Below are 19,323 nucleotides of genomic sequence, written 5' to 3' on the forward strand. Positions count from 1 at the left end.
TCAGTGGGGTGGTGCGCACTGGTGCTGTGGCGGCGTTTGGGAAAGCACATGCAGGTGCAGTGTTAGTAGGTAGATAATCATATGTCGGTTAAGTGGTGACAAATAGAGAAGCACTCATGGGTGCTGTGGCAGGCAATGCAGATAATCTGTGTGAAAGTGTGGGGAGTTCAGTAGTGACCCGAGCCTTGGTGTAGTGGCAGCAAGTGGTGTAGCTTGTGACAGAACAATGATGGTAAGTGGGGTAGCACACATTGGTGTAGTGGTGGCGAGTAAGGTCATGTGCTTCAGTGCAGAAGCACATGACGGTGCAATAATGGTAAGTGGGGTAGCGCACATTGGTATAGTGGTGGCGAGTAAGGTAGAGTGCTTCAGTGCAGAAGCACATGACGGTGCAATGATGATAAGTGGGGTAGCGCACATTGGTGTAGTGGTGGCGAGTAAGGTAGAGTGCTTCAGTGCAGAAGCACATGACAGGGCAGTGACGGTTAATGAGGTAACACCGGTGCTGTTTCTATCCAGGCAGAGTTGAAGAGATCAGTCTCTTTTGCAGTAGAAAAAAGTAGAGCAGGCCTTACTTGTTTTAGTGCAACACAATTCAATGCATGGTAGCGCAACTCAACACACAGGAAACAGCAGGCCAACACAAGTTTGGCAACTGTGCAATGCCACCCTTTGTATGTTCCAGGAAGTGAAAAGTGCATGTTAAAACGCAATGCACCGCAACTCAGCATGCCAACACATGTCAACACGTGTGTTTACCTGCACTCAATGCACACATTGCAGTGTTCATTCCCCCCTAAACTTTCTTCCATTACAGTTTGGCTCATACGTTCAGGAAAGGGTCCATCAATAAAGAATAACTCAAGACCCTGTCTCTACTTAGACCAATATGTGCTGATCTGTAAAAAAAAAGAAGTAGTGCCAGAAGATCAAACCCCGCCCTAAATCCAAGAAGTCATGTCAATTGCCAAGAGCATAAAGCCCTTCATAATCTTACTTGTGTGACAAAGTGAAATATGCACAAAGAATCAATGTTTCACTTGTTTACTCACATATTTGTCTGGGATTGGCTTGGTCATCAGTGATATAGCCAGAACAACGATGCTGGTTGCAGTAAAGAGTATAATTGCGAAATACAGGTAATGAACCCCACAGATGATCTTGGGACAATTGCTGGGCTTCTGACAGGATCCGGTACCAAAAGCGAATTCTGCGATCATCCGCGACAGACCAATTAACAATCCAACAACTAATCCCCAGAAAGCACCCTGGTAAAAAATGAAAAATTGATTAAATATTTAAAAACCTAGCCACACCTTGAACACCGTTCATTATTTTATATATACACGATCAAGAAACTGAATGTATCCCTAGACATTTTATGTGATCTCTGCAATTGTGTCATTTCTGACAATTAGGCTTTCTGTAAAGCACACTGTAAAGATCACCAGGTATTATTTTAAAAAAGTTGCAGTTTTAGAAAGGTTGAAAGATCATTTTGAAATAGCATTAACATGTTAAAGATTTTAACTTAAGTGACGGGGTAAGATCTGCGTTAAGCGGTAGAAAAAAACATAAATAAGTGATAATATATTTCCCTTGTTCTTACCAATAACTCTTTCCATCCGATAACTAACCTGTTCATTAACTCTCTTGACAAAGATAGCCAGGAAGAAAACAGATGCAATAGGAGGTCCCAAGTAGCTAGTCACAGACTGTATGTAATCAAATAACTGTCCGCTCTGTGCAGACTGCAGAATGGGGATCCAGGCAATGCTCACTCCGATCAGGACCAGCATAAAGAGTCTAAAAGGAGATTTCACAAGAAGACAAACATCTGCATAACTGCTATAGACACAAATGGACACCCAACACAGAAAAAAAAATGGGATCTTTGACTTACCGTAAAATCCATTTCTCTGATGTTCATTGACGGACACAGCTTTTCATCTTCATGAACGTACAGTTATACTCCCCCCTACAGGAGTAGGACATTAGGCAGAGAAAAAGCTTGAGCACGCCTATGGGGCAGTCCCTGAGGGTATTCTTCCACTTCCTGTTATAGGTATTCAGTTTTGTAACAAGCAGTGTCAGAAGAAAAAACCCAGCTCCAAAGAGGGGCGGATTCTGTGTCCGTCAATGAACTTCAGAGAAATAGATTTTACGGTAAGTCAAAAATCCCATTTTCTCTTTCGTTTATTGCTGGACACAGCTCTTCATCTTCATGACTGTAAGGATGTCCCAAAGCAGTGTCAAACGTGAGGGGTGGGAACAGCATAAAACAAACTTCCCCAAGGCTAAACATAGCCAACCAGGTAACTTGGAGCTCAAGTGTTAACAGCTGAAGCTCACTTGAAAAAAACACCCTCAAAGAGGACAAGTCCTCTAAACAGCAGCCTGCAAAATTTTGCAGCCAAAAGAAGCATCTACAGATGCCAACACATCCATTTTATAAAACTTTGTGTATGTGTGCACAGACGACCAGGTGGCCGCCTTGCAAACCTACACCACTGACGCCTGATGACAGAAGGCCCAGGAGGATCTAAGCACCCGGATAGAGTATGCCCTGACAGGGAAAGGAGGAACCTGACCCTTAATAGAATAAGCTTGAACCACAGTCTGTCTGATCCATCTGGCAATGGTCGCAGCAGAAGCAGCCAGCCCCTTGCGAGGTCCTTCTGTGAGGACAAATAGTGAGTCTGACTTCCTAAATGACTCCATAGCTGCCAGGTACGCCCTTATTGCCTGAACCACATCCAGAGAATGCAAAGCAACTTCCTTAGGATGCCTAGGCTTGGGACACAGGGAGGGCAATGCAATGTCTTCATGCAGATGAAAATCGGAGGCGACCTTTGGAAGGAATGACGGACATGGTCAAAGAACCACCTTATCCCAGTGAACCATTAGATAAGGAGAACACCAAGACAGCGCTGGCAATTCAGACACTCTGCACGCAGAAGTAAAAGCCACCAAAAAGGCCACCTTCTGGGACAACGAAAGCAGGGGAATCTCCCAAATATTTTCAAAGGGTTTCTAGAGAACTGACAACACCAAATTGGGGTCCCACGGTGGCAATGGAGACCGCACCGGGGGGAACCAAATGTCTCACTCCCTAGAGAAAATTACGCACCAAGGAGTGTGTGGCCAACGGACGTTGAAAGAAAACCGCCAAAGCCGAGACCTGGCCCTTGATGGTACTCAAGGCCAGACGCTGCTCAACCCCTCGCTGGAGGTAAGCCAAGATCCGAGTCACTGAAAAGGAGCGGGGGTGAACCCTTAGGGATTCACACCACGCAATGTAAATCTTCCAAGTATGATAGTAAATCTTCCTAGAAGTAGATTTTCCAGCTTTCAAAAGTGTAGGAATCACCAATTCAGACAATCCTCTATCCTTCAGCACCTGGCTTTCAACAGCCAAGCCATCAAAGAGAGAGAGAGGAGGAAAGGCGTAAATCAGACGATAGTGACTCCAGGGAGCCACTAAGGTGTCTGTGGCATCAGTAGAGGATCCCAAGACCATGCCACAAACCTCTGTACTTTCCTGTGGAGGCGAGAGGCCAACAGATCCACCTCGGGAGTCCGCCCCCACCGGAGACACAGCTGATGGAACACCACTGGATGAAGTGACCATTCTCCTTGGTCTAACGCCTGTCGTCTGAGATAGTCCGCCTGCCAATTTTCCACTCCTGGAATATGCACAGCAGAGAGGGCTGGAAAGAATTGTTCTGCCCACCTTAGAATGCCGGTTACTTCCTGAGCCACCAGGACACTTCTTGTGCCCCCTTGGTGATTGACGTAGGCCACAACATTGTCTTATTGAATCTGTACTGGACACCCCTGGAGACGACTTGTAAAATGATCCAGACAAAGCCTGATTGCTCAAAGCTACAGTACATTGATTGGTAGCTTGGACTCTTCCAGAGTCCAGACCCCCTGAGCACAGTCTGTGCCGAGGACGCCTCCCCACCCGGATAGGCTGCCATTTGTTGTAACAACCGTCTAGTACAGGGGAAGAAATTATTTTCCCTGAAGAAGTGCCAGAGAATGAAGCCACCAAACCAGGGAACCCCTCGTGCTCCGGCTCAACAGGATCAGATTGTCTAGAGACTGAGGAACCTTGTTCCATTTGACCAGAATCTCCTTTTGCAGAGATCTTGTGTAAAACTGTGCAAACGGAACCACCTGGAAGGTAGACACCATCACATCAGGCCCAACACCCGCATGCAAGCCCGCAGAGATGACCCTCTGCTGGACAGCAGAAGCTGAATTGCCTCCTGCAACTTTTTTAGTTTTTCCAGAGAAAGAAACACTCTGGCTGAGGCCGAGTCAGGAGTCAGACCCAGATAGTCCAGGCTCGTGGACAGAACCAAAGCAGACTTCTGAAGATTCAGAATCCAGCAGAACTCCCCCAGCATCTGCAGAATAATCTCCAAGTTGGCCAACAAAGCAGTCAAAGACTCTGCTCGCAAAAGCAGATTGTCCAGGTACCCTAGTATCGCGATCCTCCACTGACGCAGTAATGCTAGAACCAGGGCCAACACTTTTGTGAAGACCCGAGGAGCAGAAGCGAGACCAAAGGGTAATGCCACGAATTGATAATGCTCCTTGCCCACCTCAAAGCAGATGAAGAGATGATGGGCGACACATATGGGGATGTGAAGGTAGGTGTCCTTGATGTTGATGGGGATGAGAAAATCCCCTTGATGTAGGGACGCCACCACTGTGCAAAAGGATTCCATTCAGAACTTCTGTACCCACACAAAGCAGTTTAGCGCCCTGAGGTCCAAAATTGGACACACCTTGCCCTCCTTCCTGGGAACCATAAATAGGTTTGAGTAAAAACCTTGAAAACGTTCTGACATTGGAACCGGAACAATCACCCCTTGAAGTAACAAGTCTTGCACTGTCCCATAGAGATCCTTTAAGCGATCTGGGATTAAGTGCAGGTTGGAAGGTAGGAACCTTTGCGAAGGATAAGACTGAAACACGATCTTGTAGTCAAAGCAAATGACTTCTTGGACCCACTTGTCCTGGATCAGGGAGGTCCCTGGACCTGGAAAGCAGCAAAGACGTTCCCCCACCCCTGATATGGATGAGGGCGCCCCTTCATGCAGAGGAATATTTGTCCGCAGATCTGGCAGAACCTGCTCATGGTTTGTCCGACCAAGAATTCTTGGAACCCCCAGTGGAGGCCCTGAAGGGTTTTGATCCCTTGTCTTGAGACCCCGAGGAACGAAAAAGGTTGTTTGTGAGCCAAAAAGGAGGGTCCTCGTCTGCGATGGGACTCCTTACCCTTGGAAGCCTGAGGAAGAAGAGTACTCTTTCCGCCCGTGAGGCCTTTGATGATGTCATCCAAGGAAGCTCAAAACAGGTGATCCCCCACGAATGGAAGATCAGACAAGGCCTTCTTAGAAGCCTGGTCCACAGACCAGCATTTCAGCCGGATAATGCTCTGCAGGACCACTGCTGAGAGAGACACTCTAGAAATCAGGGGAGCAGCATCCAAAGAGGTGTCACAGACGAACTGTAGCCCTTGGACAAACTCATCCCCCAGCTCCACAAAAGCAGGAGGGAGCTGCTTCTCCTCCAGGTCCCAGCATAAAATGTTTGCCTATTCAGTCATAGCTTGTGACACAAGGGCCATGATAAACACCGGCCTAAGTGCCGACCCAGCCACAGTGAACATATGACGGGTCAAGGAAGAGAAGACCGGGGACTTTTCAACCGGTATTCCAGTGGCTTTATTCAACCTGGAAACCAGGAAGTCCACTACAGGAGGTACCATCCATTTTTTAAAGAGGGACTCCTTATAAGGGTGCCGCATTGCAAAACGCTTAGCAAATACAAAGGTGCTGTTTTGAGACAATATCGTCAAAGAAGGCAGGAAAGGGGGACAACCTGACTGCTTTGGAGGACCTGTGGGTGCCAAAGGTGACCCGCTGTGTTAGTCGCAACTTCTATATGTAAGGTTTCCCACACTGATACAATCAGTGCATCCAGTCAATGTTCCCTCTAATTTTGGGAATTCTGTGCTGAGCAAATAAAAAAAATTCTGAGCGCAAGGGTATCTAGGCAGATGGGGGGCACAGGCCGCATTAGACCACCGAGATGGGGGGACGTGAACTGGGAGGGAGGGAGGGGGGCCCTGGGGTCCAACCATCCCAGGGAGGGGCCTACGTCATACCCAACACCCACCAGGGGTATAGAGGGGACAGCTACTTACCACATCAGGAACAGGGTGGGCACTGCTCCTGACGGGACACCGATCCATCGTAATGTGGGTGCTGCCGGCCAGGAGGAAACGCTGGGACTCAGGCCGAAGCCAGTTCGTATGCGCCCTCGCGAGACGTGTAACTCGCAAGCAAGTCCCCGTCCACTGGGGCTATGTCGTGGCCCCAGTCGCTGCTATCTGCATATGCTCACCGGCTGGACTGGGGGGACCCTGAGGATCTAGATTATCTAGTTTGTCGCCCAGTCTGGCACTTGATTGTAGATTCTCACAGGAACAGAATAATAAAAGGAGGAAAAAATTCAATTTAAAAAGAAAAAAATTGCCAGGACCAGACATCCCAGCTAGGAACTAGGTCCTTACTCCTGACTAGGCGGAAAAAATCTGGATACCTATAGCAGGAAGTGGGAGTATACCTCCGGGGACTGCCCCATAGGCGTGCTCAAGCTTTTTCCCCTGCGTAGTGTTCTACTCCTGTAGAGGGCAGTATAACTCTACGGTCATGAAGATGAAGAGCTGTGTCGGTCAATGAACGAAAGAGAAATAGATTGTATCTGTCACCTAGTGTAGAAGGAACTGCACATAACCTATACAGTACATCTGATTAGATGTCCATGGTCAGCGCACTGAGAGTTGTCATAAATGGGCATGCTTGTTAATGAGATTGATGGATGGAGAGCTTTCAGATTGTGATCAACTGAGTCCCATCAGTGTCAATCCAAGCTTACCCTTTAATCTATGCTTACAGCGGATTATTTTGTATATAACTTTGATATAATACTTTGTAAAATAGCAGGTGAAAGAATAAGGCCTGCTCGCAGAGATTCTTCCAGTGCGTCAGAAGATCCAACTGTGCAGTAAACACCTCCAATTGCTGCAGGAGCTCATTATTCCTCTCTAGGAATTCAGAATAAACAAGAGAATTGTAAAAGATGCTCAAAAGAGGGACAATCAATCCCATTTATCATATTTGGGGAAAAGTAAGAACAAACTACATCTTTCCTCTTTTGCCAGTTTTACACATCATTTGTTCAACATTAATTAATATGTTTACATCTGCAGGAAAGTAGGTATGTTCTGGAAAGTCATACAGTACATTGCCAGTCATCAATTACCGTAGAAATACTCTCTGCAGGTAATGACCTGTCAACTTTGAATTACTGGGGTTGATTTACTAAAGAAAAATAGAAAAAAAATGGAATTTTCCTAAATCTGAGTGAATGCGGTGAAGTTCTGCTGACTTCCATCATCCTATCATGTGCAGTCAAAAATTTGTTTTTTTTTTCCTGGTACAGGATTTTGGATTTTGTTGTACCACTTTCACTTAGCTCTGGGTGAAAATTCCCCTGCAACGTGAACAGCCTATTTGTCTTTGGTAAACCAATCGCGATGTCTACAATGGTATCAAATTTAAAAAGTGTGGAATAAAAAGTATATAGGTAATATTGCTCACTAAAAGAGTATTATTTTGGGCCTACAATGCATGACTGATCCACACTAAGTAGCAGTGGTGACCCTGTCTTTAGAGTATGGCCAGCTTTCAATATGAGCTTATTTGGCAGACTAAATCCATTCCAAGGAAAGACACAAGGGTTTGTGTCGGCATGGAGTAGCATCTCTCACCTTCCTGCTATCATCAGCTCCTTCTCTGATGCATGCTTGCGGATCTTAGTATAAATGTCCATGGTAAATAAGGTGCTGGCACTATTAAAGATAGATGTTAGGGAGCTCATAAGAGATGCCAACATTACGGACAACATCAAACCTCGAAGACCTGGTGAAATAATTTACATTCAGTGAAAATGCAGAAACCAAATTCAGAGAAAATGAATTTAAGGCAGATTAATGTCAGGTATATGTTTTTTACCCCACCATATCATAGAATCATAAAATATTTTTTGGTGTAGCGCTACTGTGAAGGAGCCGCTGGACTTCAGGCCTATTTCCCTCACACAGCACCCACAGCCAGGCAAAAGGAATTTTCCACACACTCTAATTGGCTCAAGAAACAGTCTAGGGTTTTTTTTTGTTGGTGTTTATTTTGGAAAAAAATAACTTGGATAGGGATTGGGTACATGGGATGCCCAAAACTGAAGAAATAAGGAACTTCAAAAACAACCGTTGAGGAACTGCTAAAATCTCTGGCTGCTATAATCCAAACTGAACTATGCTGCACATAAGTGGGAGTGATGGTGCATCTGAAATAAAAGATAAAATTCTAAAATGTCAAAGTCAAGGACACAGCACCTGGCTGCTCTAGATCCATAGTAAGGAGGTATTGGGGTGCCCCTGGCTGTCTTGCACTGCACTAAAGCTGCCCCCTTAGTCCCAGACATGTGAGGTATTGCACTACACTGTCCTCTCTTGTTTTTTGGGCGTGATAACTGGTTTGTACTCACTCACTCACTCCCTTTAAGTAGCTCCTAGAATCCAGAAGGCTGCTCTGCTTGCCTTTGGCTGAACAGGCTGCTCCTGGCTTAGCTTGGAGTCTGCAGCTAGGCCTAGCAGACACTATGGCTGAGTGATGTCCTGGAGCTTTCCTCCTCTCTCTTTCTCCTCTTGCTCTTCTTCCCCAGGGGGCAGAGCCCTCAGCAAAGGGTTACCTCCAGAAGGCTGGACCCTGGACTCCGCTCCCAAACTGTCAGAATTTAGAATATCTATGGGCTGATTCCCCACCTTCTAGGCCCACCTTTCCAGGGATTGGTGGAAACTCTATAAATTTGCAGCCTCTGTCCCTCCACCCACTATGTTCTGGAAATTTCCAGTGAGTTCCTGAAGACAGGGGGAGTTAAGAGCGACAGCCTGTGAAGCACTGCCCAGTCTCCTAAACACAATAACCCATGTTCCTCTGCCTACAGGAGAGCTAAACTAAATACAGTAAAACCTTGGTTTGAGAGTAACTTGGTTTAAGAGCGCTTTGCAAGACAAGCAAAATTTTCAAATAAATTTTGACTTGATATACAAGCGATGTCTTGATATACAAGTAGCCTCAAGTCACAGCTGAGTATAAAAGAGAAGAGAGGCGCCTCTAAGTGTAGCAATATGGTTACATTTAATGAAGGTACAACATTTAGCAACTCACATGGTTGATGATTGGAACAGGCACATCTAAGGATGCAGGCATCAGGGGTAAAGCTGTCCACATAGGACATCCTCCGCACCGACATCTACGTCATCCCTTCCATGCTGCCCCTCGCTTTCAGATCGCTTTACTGCAGGGTGGTCTTCCCGGTCAGGATTACAGACTGGCAGCCGGCGGTGCAGAAGATAGTCTATGTGGACAGCTTTACCCCGGATGCCTGCGTACTTAGATGTGCCTGTTTTATTCGTCAACCTTGTGAGTTGCTAAATATTGCACCTTCATTAAATGGAACCATATTGCTACACTTAGAGGTGCCACTCTTCTCTTTGATACTCTGTAGATCCTGCTGGATTTTGCTTCTAATCCCCTTGTGGAAGGGGCTATTTGTGGATGGACATTTTATGGTTATATAACCTATCGCAATGCTATAATCTTTTTATATGGACTATAAATTGAAGGATTTATGAATAAATGGTTGTGGAACGAATCATCTGAGTTTCCATTATTTCTTATGGGGAAATTCGCTTTGATATAAGAGTGCTTTGGATTACAAGCATGCTTCCGGAACGAATTATGCTCGCAATCCAAGGTTTAACTGTACACCTATACTTGTAACTGAGGATGTTACATTGGCATTGCAATTTTGGCTAAGTTCACTGTACGGAAACCAGCCATATACTGTATCAGACTGTTGACATCAATACAGGGAGGTTTATGATTTATCTGATCCTTGTAATCAAGCAATGCAGAGACTGTGGGTGGCATGATTCACATATTAAATGCTACAGAGCTCAATAGGGAAACTGTTTACTTGTACAAGGGCTCTATATAGTGACCTTCCAGTGAACAAATTCTACTGTTTCAATTACTTATCCTTGCACTCACTGTAAATAACTTGCATTCATTTTGTTGCCAAATACTAGAATGAGTACAGATAGCAGCAGTCATTACACAGATTAGCTGTTTTTATAATGTTTTTAATATACTGCTGTGTATTTGTGTGAGTGGCCTGTTCTATATACAGACATCTTTTTTTTTAATAAGACTTTTCTTTAAATGTCTATAATTTTAAAGTTTGATGGTAAATGATTACCCCATAAGAAAGCAAAGAAAAATGAGTGTAAAAACTATTTTAACCAGTTCCTGTTCATTTCATTTTGAGCCTTTGGGAGCTCTGTAACACCTAAAGATTTGGAGCAACTTAAAGTGGTTCTAAAGCCAAGAGGTTTTTTTATTACCTTAATGCATTCCCTCTATTAGGGTAAAAAATGTTTTACGGCTTGCTGTCCTCCCCCACCAATCTAAATACTTACCTGAGTTGTTAATTGATCAAGTGCTGTGCACAGCTGGAGCTCTGCTCTCCCCTCTCTTCCTCTTCACGCAGAGATTCAGCCGACAGCAGGAGCTATTGGCTCCTGCTGCTGTCAATCACATGCTCTAATGAGGAAGTGGGGGGTGGCTCCATAGACACACACAGTTTGGGAACGATCACACGCATGTGCCCCCATAGCAAGCGGCTTGTTTTGAGGGTACATGGAGAAGAGGAGGTGCCAAGATCGCTGGCGGGGACACTCTGTGCAATGCCATTGAGTATAACTGTTTATTATTATTTTTTTTGAATGCCTTTAGTAACCCTTTATTGTATTGTGCATTATATTTGTTTTTATATAATGTGTGTTATATTCTATTTACATCTGGTAAAGTCTGTTTTGGTTTCTCTGTGGCTGGCACACTTAGGGCTCTTTCACACGGCCGCTCCGTGTGAGAGCTCCGCTGCGGTCCTTTTTTTTTTTTCACGGAGCGGATGACATTTCTGTGATCCGCTCCGTGTGTCCGCATATCATCCCATCCGTTTGCGGATGATATGCGGACCTAATGTAAGTCTATGGGGATTGCGGATGTCAGCGGATGACACCGCTGACATCCGATTTTCCTTCCTTTTCATTTTTTGAACGGAGGAAAAATAGGGTTCTGTTCCGTTCGAAAAAACGGAACAGAACTGAAAGGAAGGAAATCGAATGTCAGCGGATGGTATTCCGCTGACATCCGCAATGCCATAGATTTACATTATGTCCGCAAATCATCCGCAAAAAAATAGGATGATTTGCGGACATACGGAAAGCTCGTGTGAAAGAGCCCTTAAAGTAGAACTGTGGCCAGACTATGATTGTTCAAATATTTACATATTCTTTACAAGCAGTAAATGAGACTTAAAACAGGCCTTAGCTGACCTCTAAAGCTGCAGATATTGTGGAGTAATTAATCTTCAAAGTTCCCAATACAAGCAGTGGAGTCATCCAACTGGTCTATATTATGAATTAAATGGCTGGAAGGCTTAGAAGTCACTGCTGGGGGTGAGGAGAAAAATGGACTGAGCTGTTAAAAATGAAAGTGTTGTTGCTGTATGCTTTGTGCATAAATTACACCACAGTTCTTGCAGCTACAGAAGTCAGTGAGGGCTTGCACTCAAAGATAATGCAATGCTTTTTAAGAATATGGAAAACTTTAAATATTCATAGCCATAGCAAGACCACTGTTTTACTCTAATTCTGAAAAAGCTGCTTTGCAGATATATTTATCAGGAACGTCTTACCATCTGGCATCAAATCAATAACCATCTTAGGGTATGCGATATTTGTGCATCCAACTTCGGTACCACAGTATTCTTTACACTTTTCTGGCACCACACAAGCTACCTCATCTATAAAGAGAAACAGAGGACATGTAAGCATCTTTGTGTCTGTAAATTATTGTTATAAATTTTGATCAAAGTCTTAAGTAATGCCTTTACTTGTGTACAGAATGCGACTTATCATTCCTGGGAACACCATCAGGAACATGGGTAAAAGTTTAAGATATCCACACAGCACACACCCAGCCTTGACATGTGACATGTTTTTGGCCGAGAGACATCGCTGTACTATCACCTGGAGAAGAAAACAAATTTTTGTTGACCTTGCATTATTTTATTATCAGTAAAGGTACAACATTTGTGTTCACTGCTTATGTAAATTACCTGATCTGTACACCAGTACCACAGGGCTAGGATGGTTAAACCGAAGATAAGACCTGGCCATGGCATATCTCCTGTGATGGGATCCCGGAAAATGTGGAAGGCATCTGCCCGTGGAGTGTAGCATTTTGGGTCAACTGGTGTGCCATTATTTATAATATCAGTGGGAATGGCAGCCATGTATTTAGTCATAAAATTTTCATATCCTCCAACTTTATTGAATGCTAAAAAAAAAAACGGATTTTGTGCTTAATATTAACATAATATCAGGGTTGACAATAAGCTTAGTTCAGGGGTTATAAAAGTTCATCATATTTTAAACAATAACATAATTTAAGGCTGGTTATACACTGTCCAATATGGTAGGTTGGAAACCCAGTATAGTAATTCTCAGTGTGATCTTTCAGGCATAGAAAAGAAGGCCTGCCGCTACCATCACCCAAACCCTAATAATTACCCTAACCCCTAAAATTAATTCTTAAGCTTTCTTAAATTGTAACCAACCACTGAACCCCCTTAATCTCACGCTAGCTTTTAACCCAATATTTATATCAATCCTTAGCACTTGAAGAGAACCTGTTTCCAGACTATTCATTTAAAAAAACAATCTTCACATGAGATTCACATAGTTTAACATATTTTAGATGTGCCATCTACCTGTAAAAGCCTCCCTTGTGTAGACCTCAAAAAGCAATGAACATACAATCTAATGAGAGCGCCCAAGAATCGTCCAACAGTCCAAGGTAATTTAATAAAATTGATTCATAGCAGAATAAAACCAATGTGTTTTGGAGGCCAAACACTCTACCCCTTCATCAGAGCTTAAGAATATTGACTGTGTTTAACCACTTGACCTCCGGAAGGTATACCCCCTTCATGATCAGGCCATTTTTTGTGATACGACACTGCATTACTTTAACTGACAATTGCGTGGACGTGCGATGCTGTACCAAATAAAAGTTTATGTCCTTTTTTCCCCCACAAATAGAGCTTTCTTTGGGGGGGGGGGGTATATGATCACCTCTGCGGTTTTTATTTTTTGCGCTATAAACAAAAAAATGCCGACAATTTTGAAGAAAAAAAATATATATACTTTTTACTTTCTGCTATAAAACATATCCATAAAAAATGTAAAACTCGAATTTCTTCATCAATTTAGGCCAATATGTATTCTGCTACATGGTAAAAAAAATTTCCAATAAACGTATAGTGATTGGTTTGCCCAAAAGTTGTGTTTACAAACTATGAGATATTTTTATTTCTTTTTTTTTATTTTATTTTTATTTTTTACCAGTAATGGCGGTGATCAGCAACTTATAGCGGGACTGCGATATTGCGGCGGAAAGTCAAGACACTGACACTTTTTAAACACTTTTGGGCACTAGTGCTAAAAATATGCACTGTCACTGCACTATTGACAATGGCTGAGAAGGGGTTTACATCAGGGATGATCAAAGGGTTAACTGTGTACCTAGCCTGTGTTTTCACTCTGTGTGGGAGGTGCTTTTACTAGGGGAAGGCTTAGATCCATGTCCCTGCTTTGTAGGAACACAGGATCAATGCCAAGACAAAAAATAAAAAGCTCATCTAACCAAGGGTGTAGTTGCCATCATCCCAATTAAATCTACAAGAAACATTCCTCTATTTGGTGGGATTGTGAAGGGCAACTAAGTATACTACTAAAGCAAAAATGATAATGTATTGCCTAAAAAATGCATATTTTATTTAAGCTACATAATCTAAAAAGCCACCAAACAGGGGTGTACATCATAAAAAACATATACAAGTAGATCATAGTGAAAAAACAAAGACAAAAAACATTTAAAGCACGTGTCAATGCAGAAATGACAACTGGCCCATTGTGGTAATTTCAGCTACTTGTTGTTGACCTTCATCATAATTGCACATCCAGGTACAATAGATGCTATTGAAAGCTAGAGGTTCCAATGCGTTTCAAACATTCAATTTGTCCTTTGTCAGGGAATATTTACCAATATCATAGGAGTAGTTTGGTCACACCGCTAACCCACAGACACCATCTAAGCAAGTGCGTCAATCCTCCCCCTAGTATACAAGGACCCTCTGGGCACTATTCAACCGCCAGGTTGTAAAAATGTATTTTTTACATGTATGGAGCTCAAAGCCCTTCTGAAGGGGAGAAAATTGTAGCCAGAGTATAGGTATACAAGGTGGCCCCAGTTTATCCCAAATAAGCTCCCTGGGGGAGGGGGCGAAGCCCTTCCTCGAGTTGCAAATCCTCCCTCTCTCTCTCCGTCTAAGCGGGCCAGAGAAGGATGGTGGTTTATTTTTTTTACTATGATCTTGCTTGTATATGTTTTTTGTGATGTACACCCCTGTTTGGGGGCTTTTTAAATTATGTAGCTTCAATAAAATATGATTTTTTTAAGCAATACATTATCATTTTGCTTTAGCAATATAATTAGTTGCCCTTCACAATCCTACCAAATAGAGGATTTTTTCTTCTACACAGGATCAATGCCTTCCTTGTTTACATAGGCAGACTGTCATTCTGCCTGTGTATTGAACAAATGGAGGTGCTGGCGGACATTGAGTCTGTGTTACCCGCTGATCGGCTCCAGCTGTGAATAATCACAGCAAAAGCGGGCCACCGGGGTCGCGCCTGCAGGCCCTCAACCCGGAAATGCTACATTAGGTACTAGGTATATGATCCAGCGCAGTGGAGCTGATAGGATACGATAGGCAAGCGGTTAAACGAACTAAGGTGAGCAGATACCAAATTAATCTGCACTCTGATTCACTGCTTGGAACAGTTTCAGGAGGGCAGATTATGTCAGTGTCAGTGAATGCAGCAAATGAAGACAAAGGCATGTTTGTAGTCCATATCAGGCAGCCTAGGGTGACAACCATGGCTCCCTCCATAGATACAGTAGCGGGCTAAATGAGAAAAACCTGAAGAGCATAGGAGGAGATCCTGTACTAACTATGCAATGTTAGTACAGTGATCACCCCGCTGAGCTATTGTGTCCTATAAGGGGGATTGTCCCCCACTAGAACAGAACGGTCAGTACTCCCAGCCATTGGCCTGAGAATGCTGATCAGCAGACTTCTGCTGGACCAGCTGCCGTACACACAGGCTGATTGCTGTCCGATATTTGGCCCGTGTATACGGCCCTAAAGCCTTAAAGTGGAAATACACTGTATCTGAGCACCACAAACGCTATTTATTTATTTGTAATATTCAAAGCAAACTCCCCTATCAATCCATGTCTCCATGCTTTATTTTACTGAGAAACCACTTTGAAAACCATCTTGTAGCATTTTGTGACCATGGCCATCTTGAGTAAGGACAGATAATTCATGTAGCATTTAATTTCTGGAATCCATTTGCTCTTAACTGAGGCATTTGCTCTTAGCTGAGAAATCCCTCCTCCTTTCCTCAAGATTCCTGGGATATATGACATATGCATGGGTCAGAAACCAGGAAGTAATTGAAGAAATGTGAAATCAAAGTTTAAAACAGGTAAATATAATATACCTTCCTATCTATTTACTAATGCTAGCAGCATAACGACAAAAAATAGTCAACATCGATTGAGAGCGTTCCACTTTAAAACTTTCCCAATTCGTTAGAAACTGTGTTTTTATTGCTGCATATGTCCCTAATGAGGAAATCCTACTTTCTATTGTCTGGCATGTATAAATAGACAGGAAGGAAATAAAAATTGCCCTTGTTCTGTGTGAGCGAGGGGAAATCCGCACTGGCTATGCAGACCCCAATAAAACATTAAAAAAAATTCTACCCCTTTCCTGCAAAAAACAAAATAAGTTTAGTCTGTACTTGAATCTTAAGTGTTTGTACAGTTTTCATCAACAATATATCACCGACATGTTTCTTTTTTGAGAGCTTGTCACCATTTGTTTGCCAGGCCAAATCTGATTGATAATGTCTAGTGAATTACTAGGTAGACTGGGAATAAACCACTAGGTTTTCACTCCAAGATTTCAGTACTGTGAAATCTTGATGTACGGACTGTGTGCCTTTAGTGATAACAGCTCCGGCACATGATAAAGAAAGTAAAGTTTTCCAGGGATTGCCTTCATATTAAAGTGGAACTTTACTCTCTCAATTAACATTTACTATTTTTAATCCTTATGCTGCTAGCATTATTAAATAGATAGGAAGGCAGGCATAATATATTTACTTGTTTTAAACGTTTATTTCACATTTCTGAAGTTGCTTCCTGGTTTCTGGCCTAGTCAAATGATGTAGTCTTCAGTAAAGGAGAATTGGTTTCTTAACCAAGCACACCCTCCTGTCTGCATGCCTCAGTTGAGGGCAAATGGATTCCAGGAAGTAAATGCTACATGAATTATCTGCCATTACTCAAAATGGCCACAGCCAGAAATGCACGGAGGTAGTTTTCAAAGTGATTTCTCAGCAAAATAAAGCAACAAGACATGAATGGTTTGGGGAGTTTGCTTTGAATAATACAAATTCATTAAATAGCGTTTTTGGTTTGTGGTGCTCAGATGCAGTATAGTTCTATTTTAAAGAGCTCTGTCGGGATAATATTGCTGTCTGTATCCCCTTAAGGCCCGTACACACTTGACGAAAATATGACAAAATATCCTCCGATTTTTCTCTCTCTTGCTCAGCATTCATAACCGTTTTCAGTTGACAGTGCATAAATGTTCACAAAATTTCTCGTCCATTTTTTTTTTTTTTTTTGGGACATTTGTTCCCAGACTTCCGGGTTGTCAGCAACTTCAGATCATGCGCGGTCTTTCGTATCCGATTTTTCACGGACGAACTGCATACACATTAAATGAAAATTGGTCGTCTGGGGATGGACGATAAAAATTTTGGTGTTTAGCCCCGTACACACGTACCGATTGCCGGCCGTAAATATTCGGCCGCCGACCGATCGGCCGATTGTAGGCTTGTTAGTATGATGCTTCGGACAGCCGACAGCGCATTTTCGGCCGAACAGAATCTGTTGTGCAGACTTTAAAATATTTGTTGGCCGTCACCAGAACGGCCGATTGTTCGCCAGTCAGTACAGATTTTGGCCGACAGACAGCAGATTAGCAAGACTGGGCATGCTCAGAAAAGAAAAAAGACAAGGAAAGTTAACCATCACATGACATCACTTCTGCAGTCGGCTGTTGTTGGCCGACAAAATTCGTGTGCAGTCTTTTGCAGTTTTCAACAGACACGACAGCCCTGGAAAAAGACGGCCGATCGTTCGGCCGACGATCAGTACGTGTGTACGGGGCTTAACTTTGGAAGGATTTCCACTGACTGATGGGACATCTCCCTAATAGGATGTAGATGGAAAAAAAAATAAATAAAAAAACTGTCTTTAGATTTAATTTAAATTGTATGTATAGTCAAAAGTTTTTTGGAAAGGTTAAAAAAATAGGATTTTAAACTTACCATAAAATCCTTTACTTGGAGTAGAACAAGGACACAAGATGAAGTAATTGAAATACACCGGGATATACTGCTGCTTTTAGAAAATTGGACACTGGCAAACAAAGATTAAAGGTCAGCTCAGTATAACCCCTCCCATTCAGTAGGAATGTCCCTTAATGTACTCCAAAAAATAGGATTTTACAGTAGGTACATTAAAGGACACAGAATGAAGTAATTAATGTATTTTGGGATGTCCAAAGGAGTCCAATTGAGGGGGGTGACACAACAAATGAAAGGTTGTCAGGCCCACAAAAACACACAGAAGAGACTAAACAGGCTTAGGGCCAAATCCAGCATCAGCTGAGACCTGAGCATCCACCTGATAAAACCTATGTAAACAGAAGACTAGGTGGCTTAGGATGTTTCAGAGTAGGAATGAGAGATGGTAGAAGTCCTAGTTAAAGTGAATAGAAGAAACCATCTTGAAAAAAAAAAGGGGGTCTCGGGCCCCAAAAAAACCTTGTCTTTGTATAGCACAAGGGTCCTTTGCAAGGTATGGTAACCAACTCAGAGCCCCCTATGCAGAAGTGATGCTAATGAGACAGGTATCCATGCGAGTAAGGGCAGACAGAAGAATATCCCTAAAGAGTTCAAAGGGTGGTTTTACAAAATCTACAGAATGAGGCTAAGATCCTGGAGTCACTGGGGAGCATTTATAAGGGAAAAGGTGAATGGGACCATGTTCGAAGGCCTTTACTAAGGAAAGAAAGTAAAGCAAGGCAGAAACTTGACCCTTGATGGTACTCAATGCCAACAGGTGATCCAAACCAGTATGGAGAAAAGACAAGATACATTCCATGGAGCACTTCCTTGCCTCGAACCATGAGAAATACTGTATGTGTCTCAAGTGCAATGGTAAAGTTTGTGAGAAATTGCTTTTCTAGCTTCATGAAGTTAGAGATAACTAAATACAGCAGACCATTGTCCCTCGGGACCTAAACTTAAACATCCAGGCATTTAAAGCCAGTGACAAAGAAGAAGGGTGGTAAGCCAGCCTCTAGGACAGAAGACCTGGGCAACAGAGAGTTGCAAGGAGACTGAAGCGGTCCTAGTACCACATCCACCTGGGCAAGTTAGTGCATTGGAGATCACCAGAATGCCCTGTATCTCTATCCTGTGGAACAGATATAATAAAATATTTACAAAAACGTGAGGGGTGTACTCACTTTTGTGAGATACTGTATATATATTAGTGATCGACGATATCGGTTTTTCGTTGCCGATACCGATACTTTGACCAATGCATATCGGTATCGGCCGATATTGGCCGATATTTTTGTACATTTACACGTTTTAAAAAAAAATGTTTTATTTTTTATTTTTCGACAGGTACTTTTGTGGAGGGATCAGGGGGGTCTAAAAGACCCTAAACCCCTCCTCTGCACTTAAAAGCATTAAAAAACGCCAAGTTTGGCTTTTTTAATGCTGTCATTTTTTTAAATCTGGCGCCAGACATCACTTCCGTGTTTTTGCATGGAGACCTGATCAGAGCCGAATGCGGCTTTGATCAGGTCTTCGGCGGCCATTCAGGCTGGTTGGTC

At 43.0% G+C, this 19,323-nt stretch overlaps 1 protein-coding gene across 1 annotated transcript in view; it reads right to left on the reverse strand.

The window, feature by feature from the left end:
• SLC5A1 (solute carrier family 5 member 1) overlaps nucleotides 1–19,323 on the reverse strand; it is a 91,712-nt gene that overhangs the window by 11,505 nt on the left and 60,884 nt on the right. Inside the window, exons 8-13 of the mRNA XM_082254828.1 lie at nucleotides 12,328–12,548; nucleotides 12,103–12,238; nucleotides 11,905–12,012; nucleotides 7,853–8,003; nucleotides 1,638–1,806; nucleotides 1,053–1,268 (exon numbers count right to left, since the gene is read on the reverse strand). Coding sequence (XP_082110954.1) covers nucleotides 1,053–1,268; nucleotides 1,638–1,806; nucleotides 7,853–8,003; nucleotides 11,905–12,012; nucleotides 12,103–12,238; nucleotides 12,328–12,548 — 1,001 coding nt within the window. The remainder of the gene's footprint in view (nucleotides 1–1,052; nucleotides 1,269–1,637; nucleotides 1,807–7,852; nucleotides 8,004–11,904; nucleotides 12,013–12,102; nucleotides 12,239–12,327; nucleotides 12,549–19,323) is intronic.

The sequence above is a fragment of the Pelophylax lessonae genome (assembly GCF_965119305.1).
Source record: "Pelophylax lessonae genome assembly, chromosome: 1".
Lineage (NCBI taxonomy): Eukaryota > Metazoa > Chordata > Amphibia > Anura > Ranidae > Pelophylax > Pelophylax lessonae.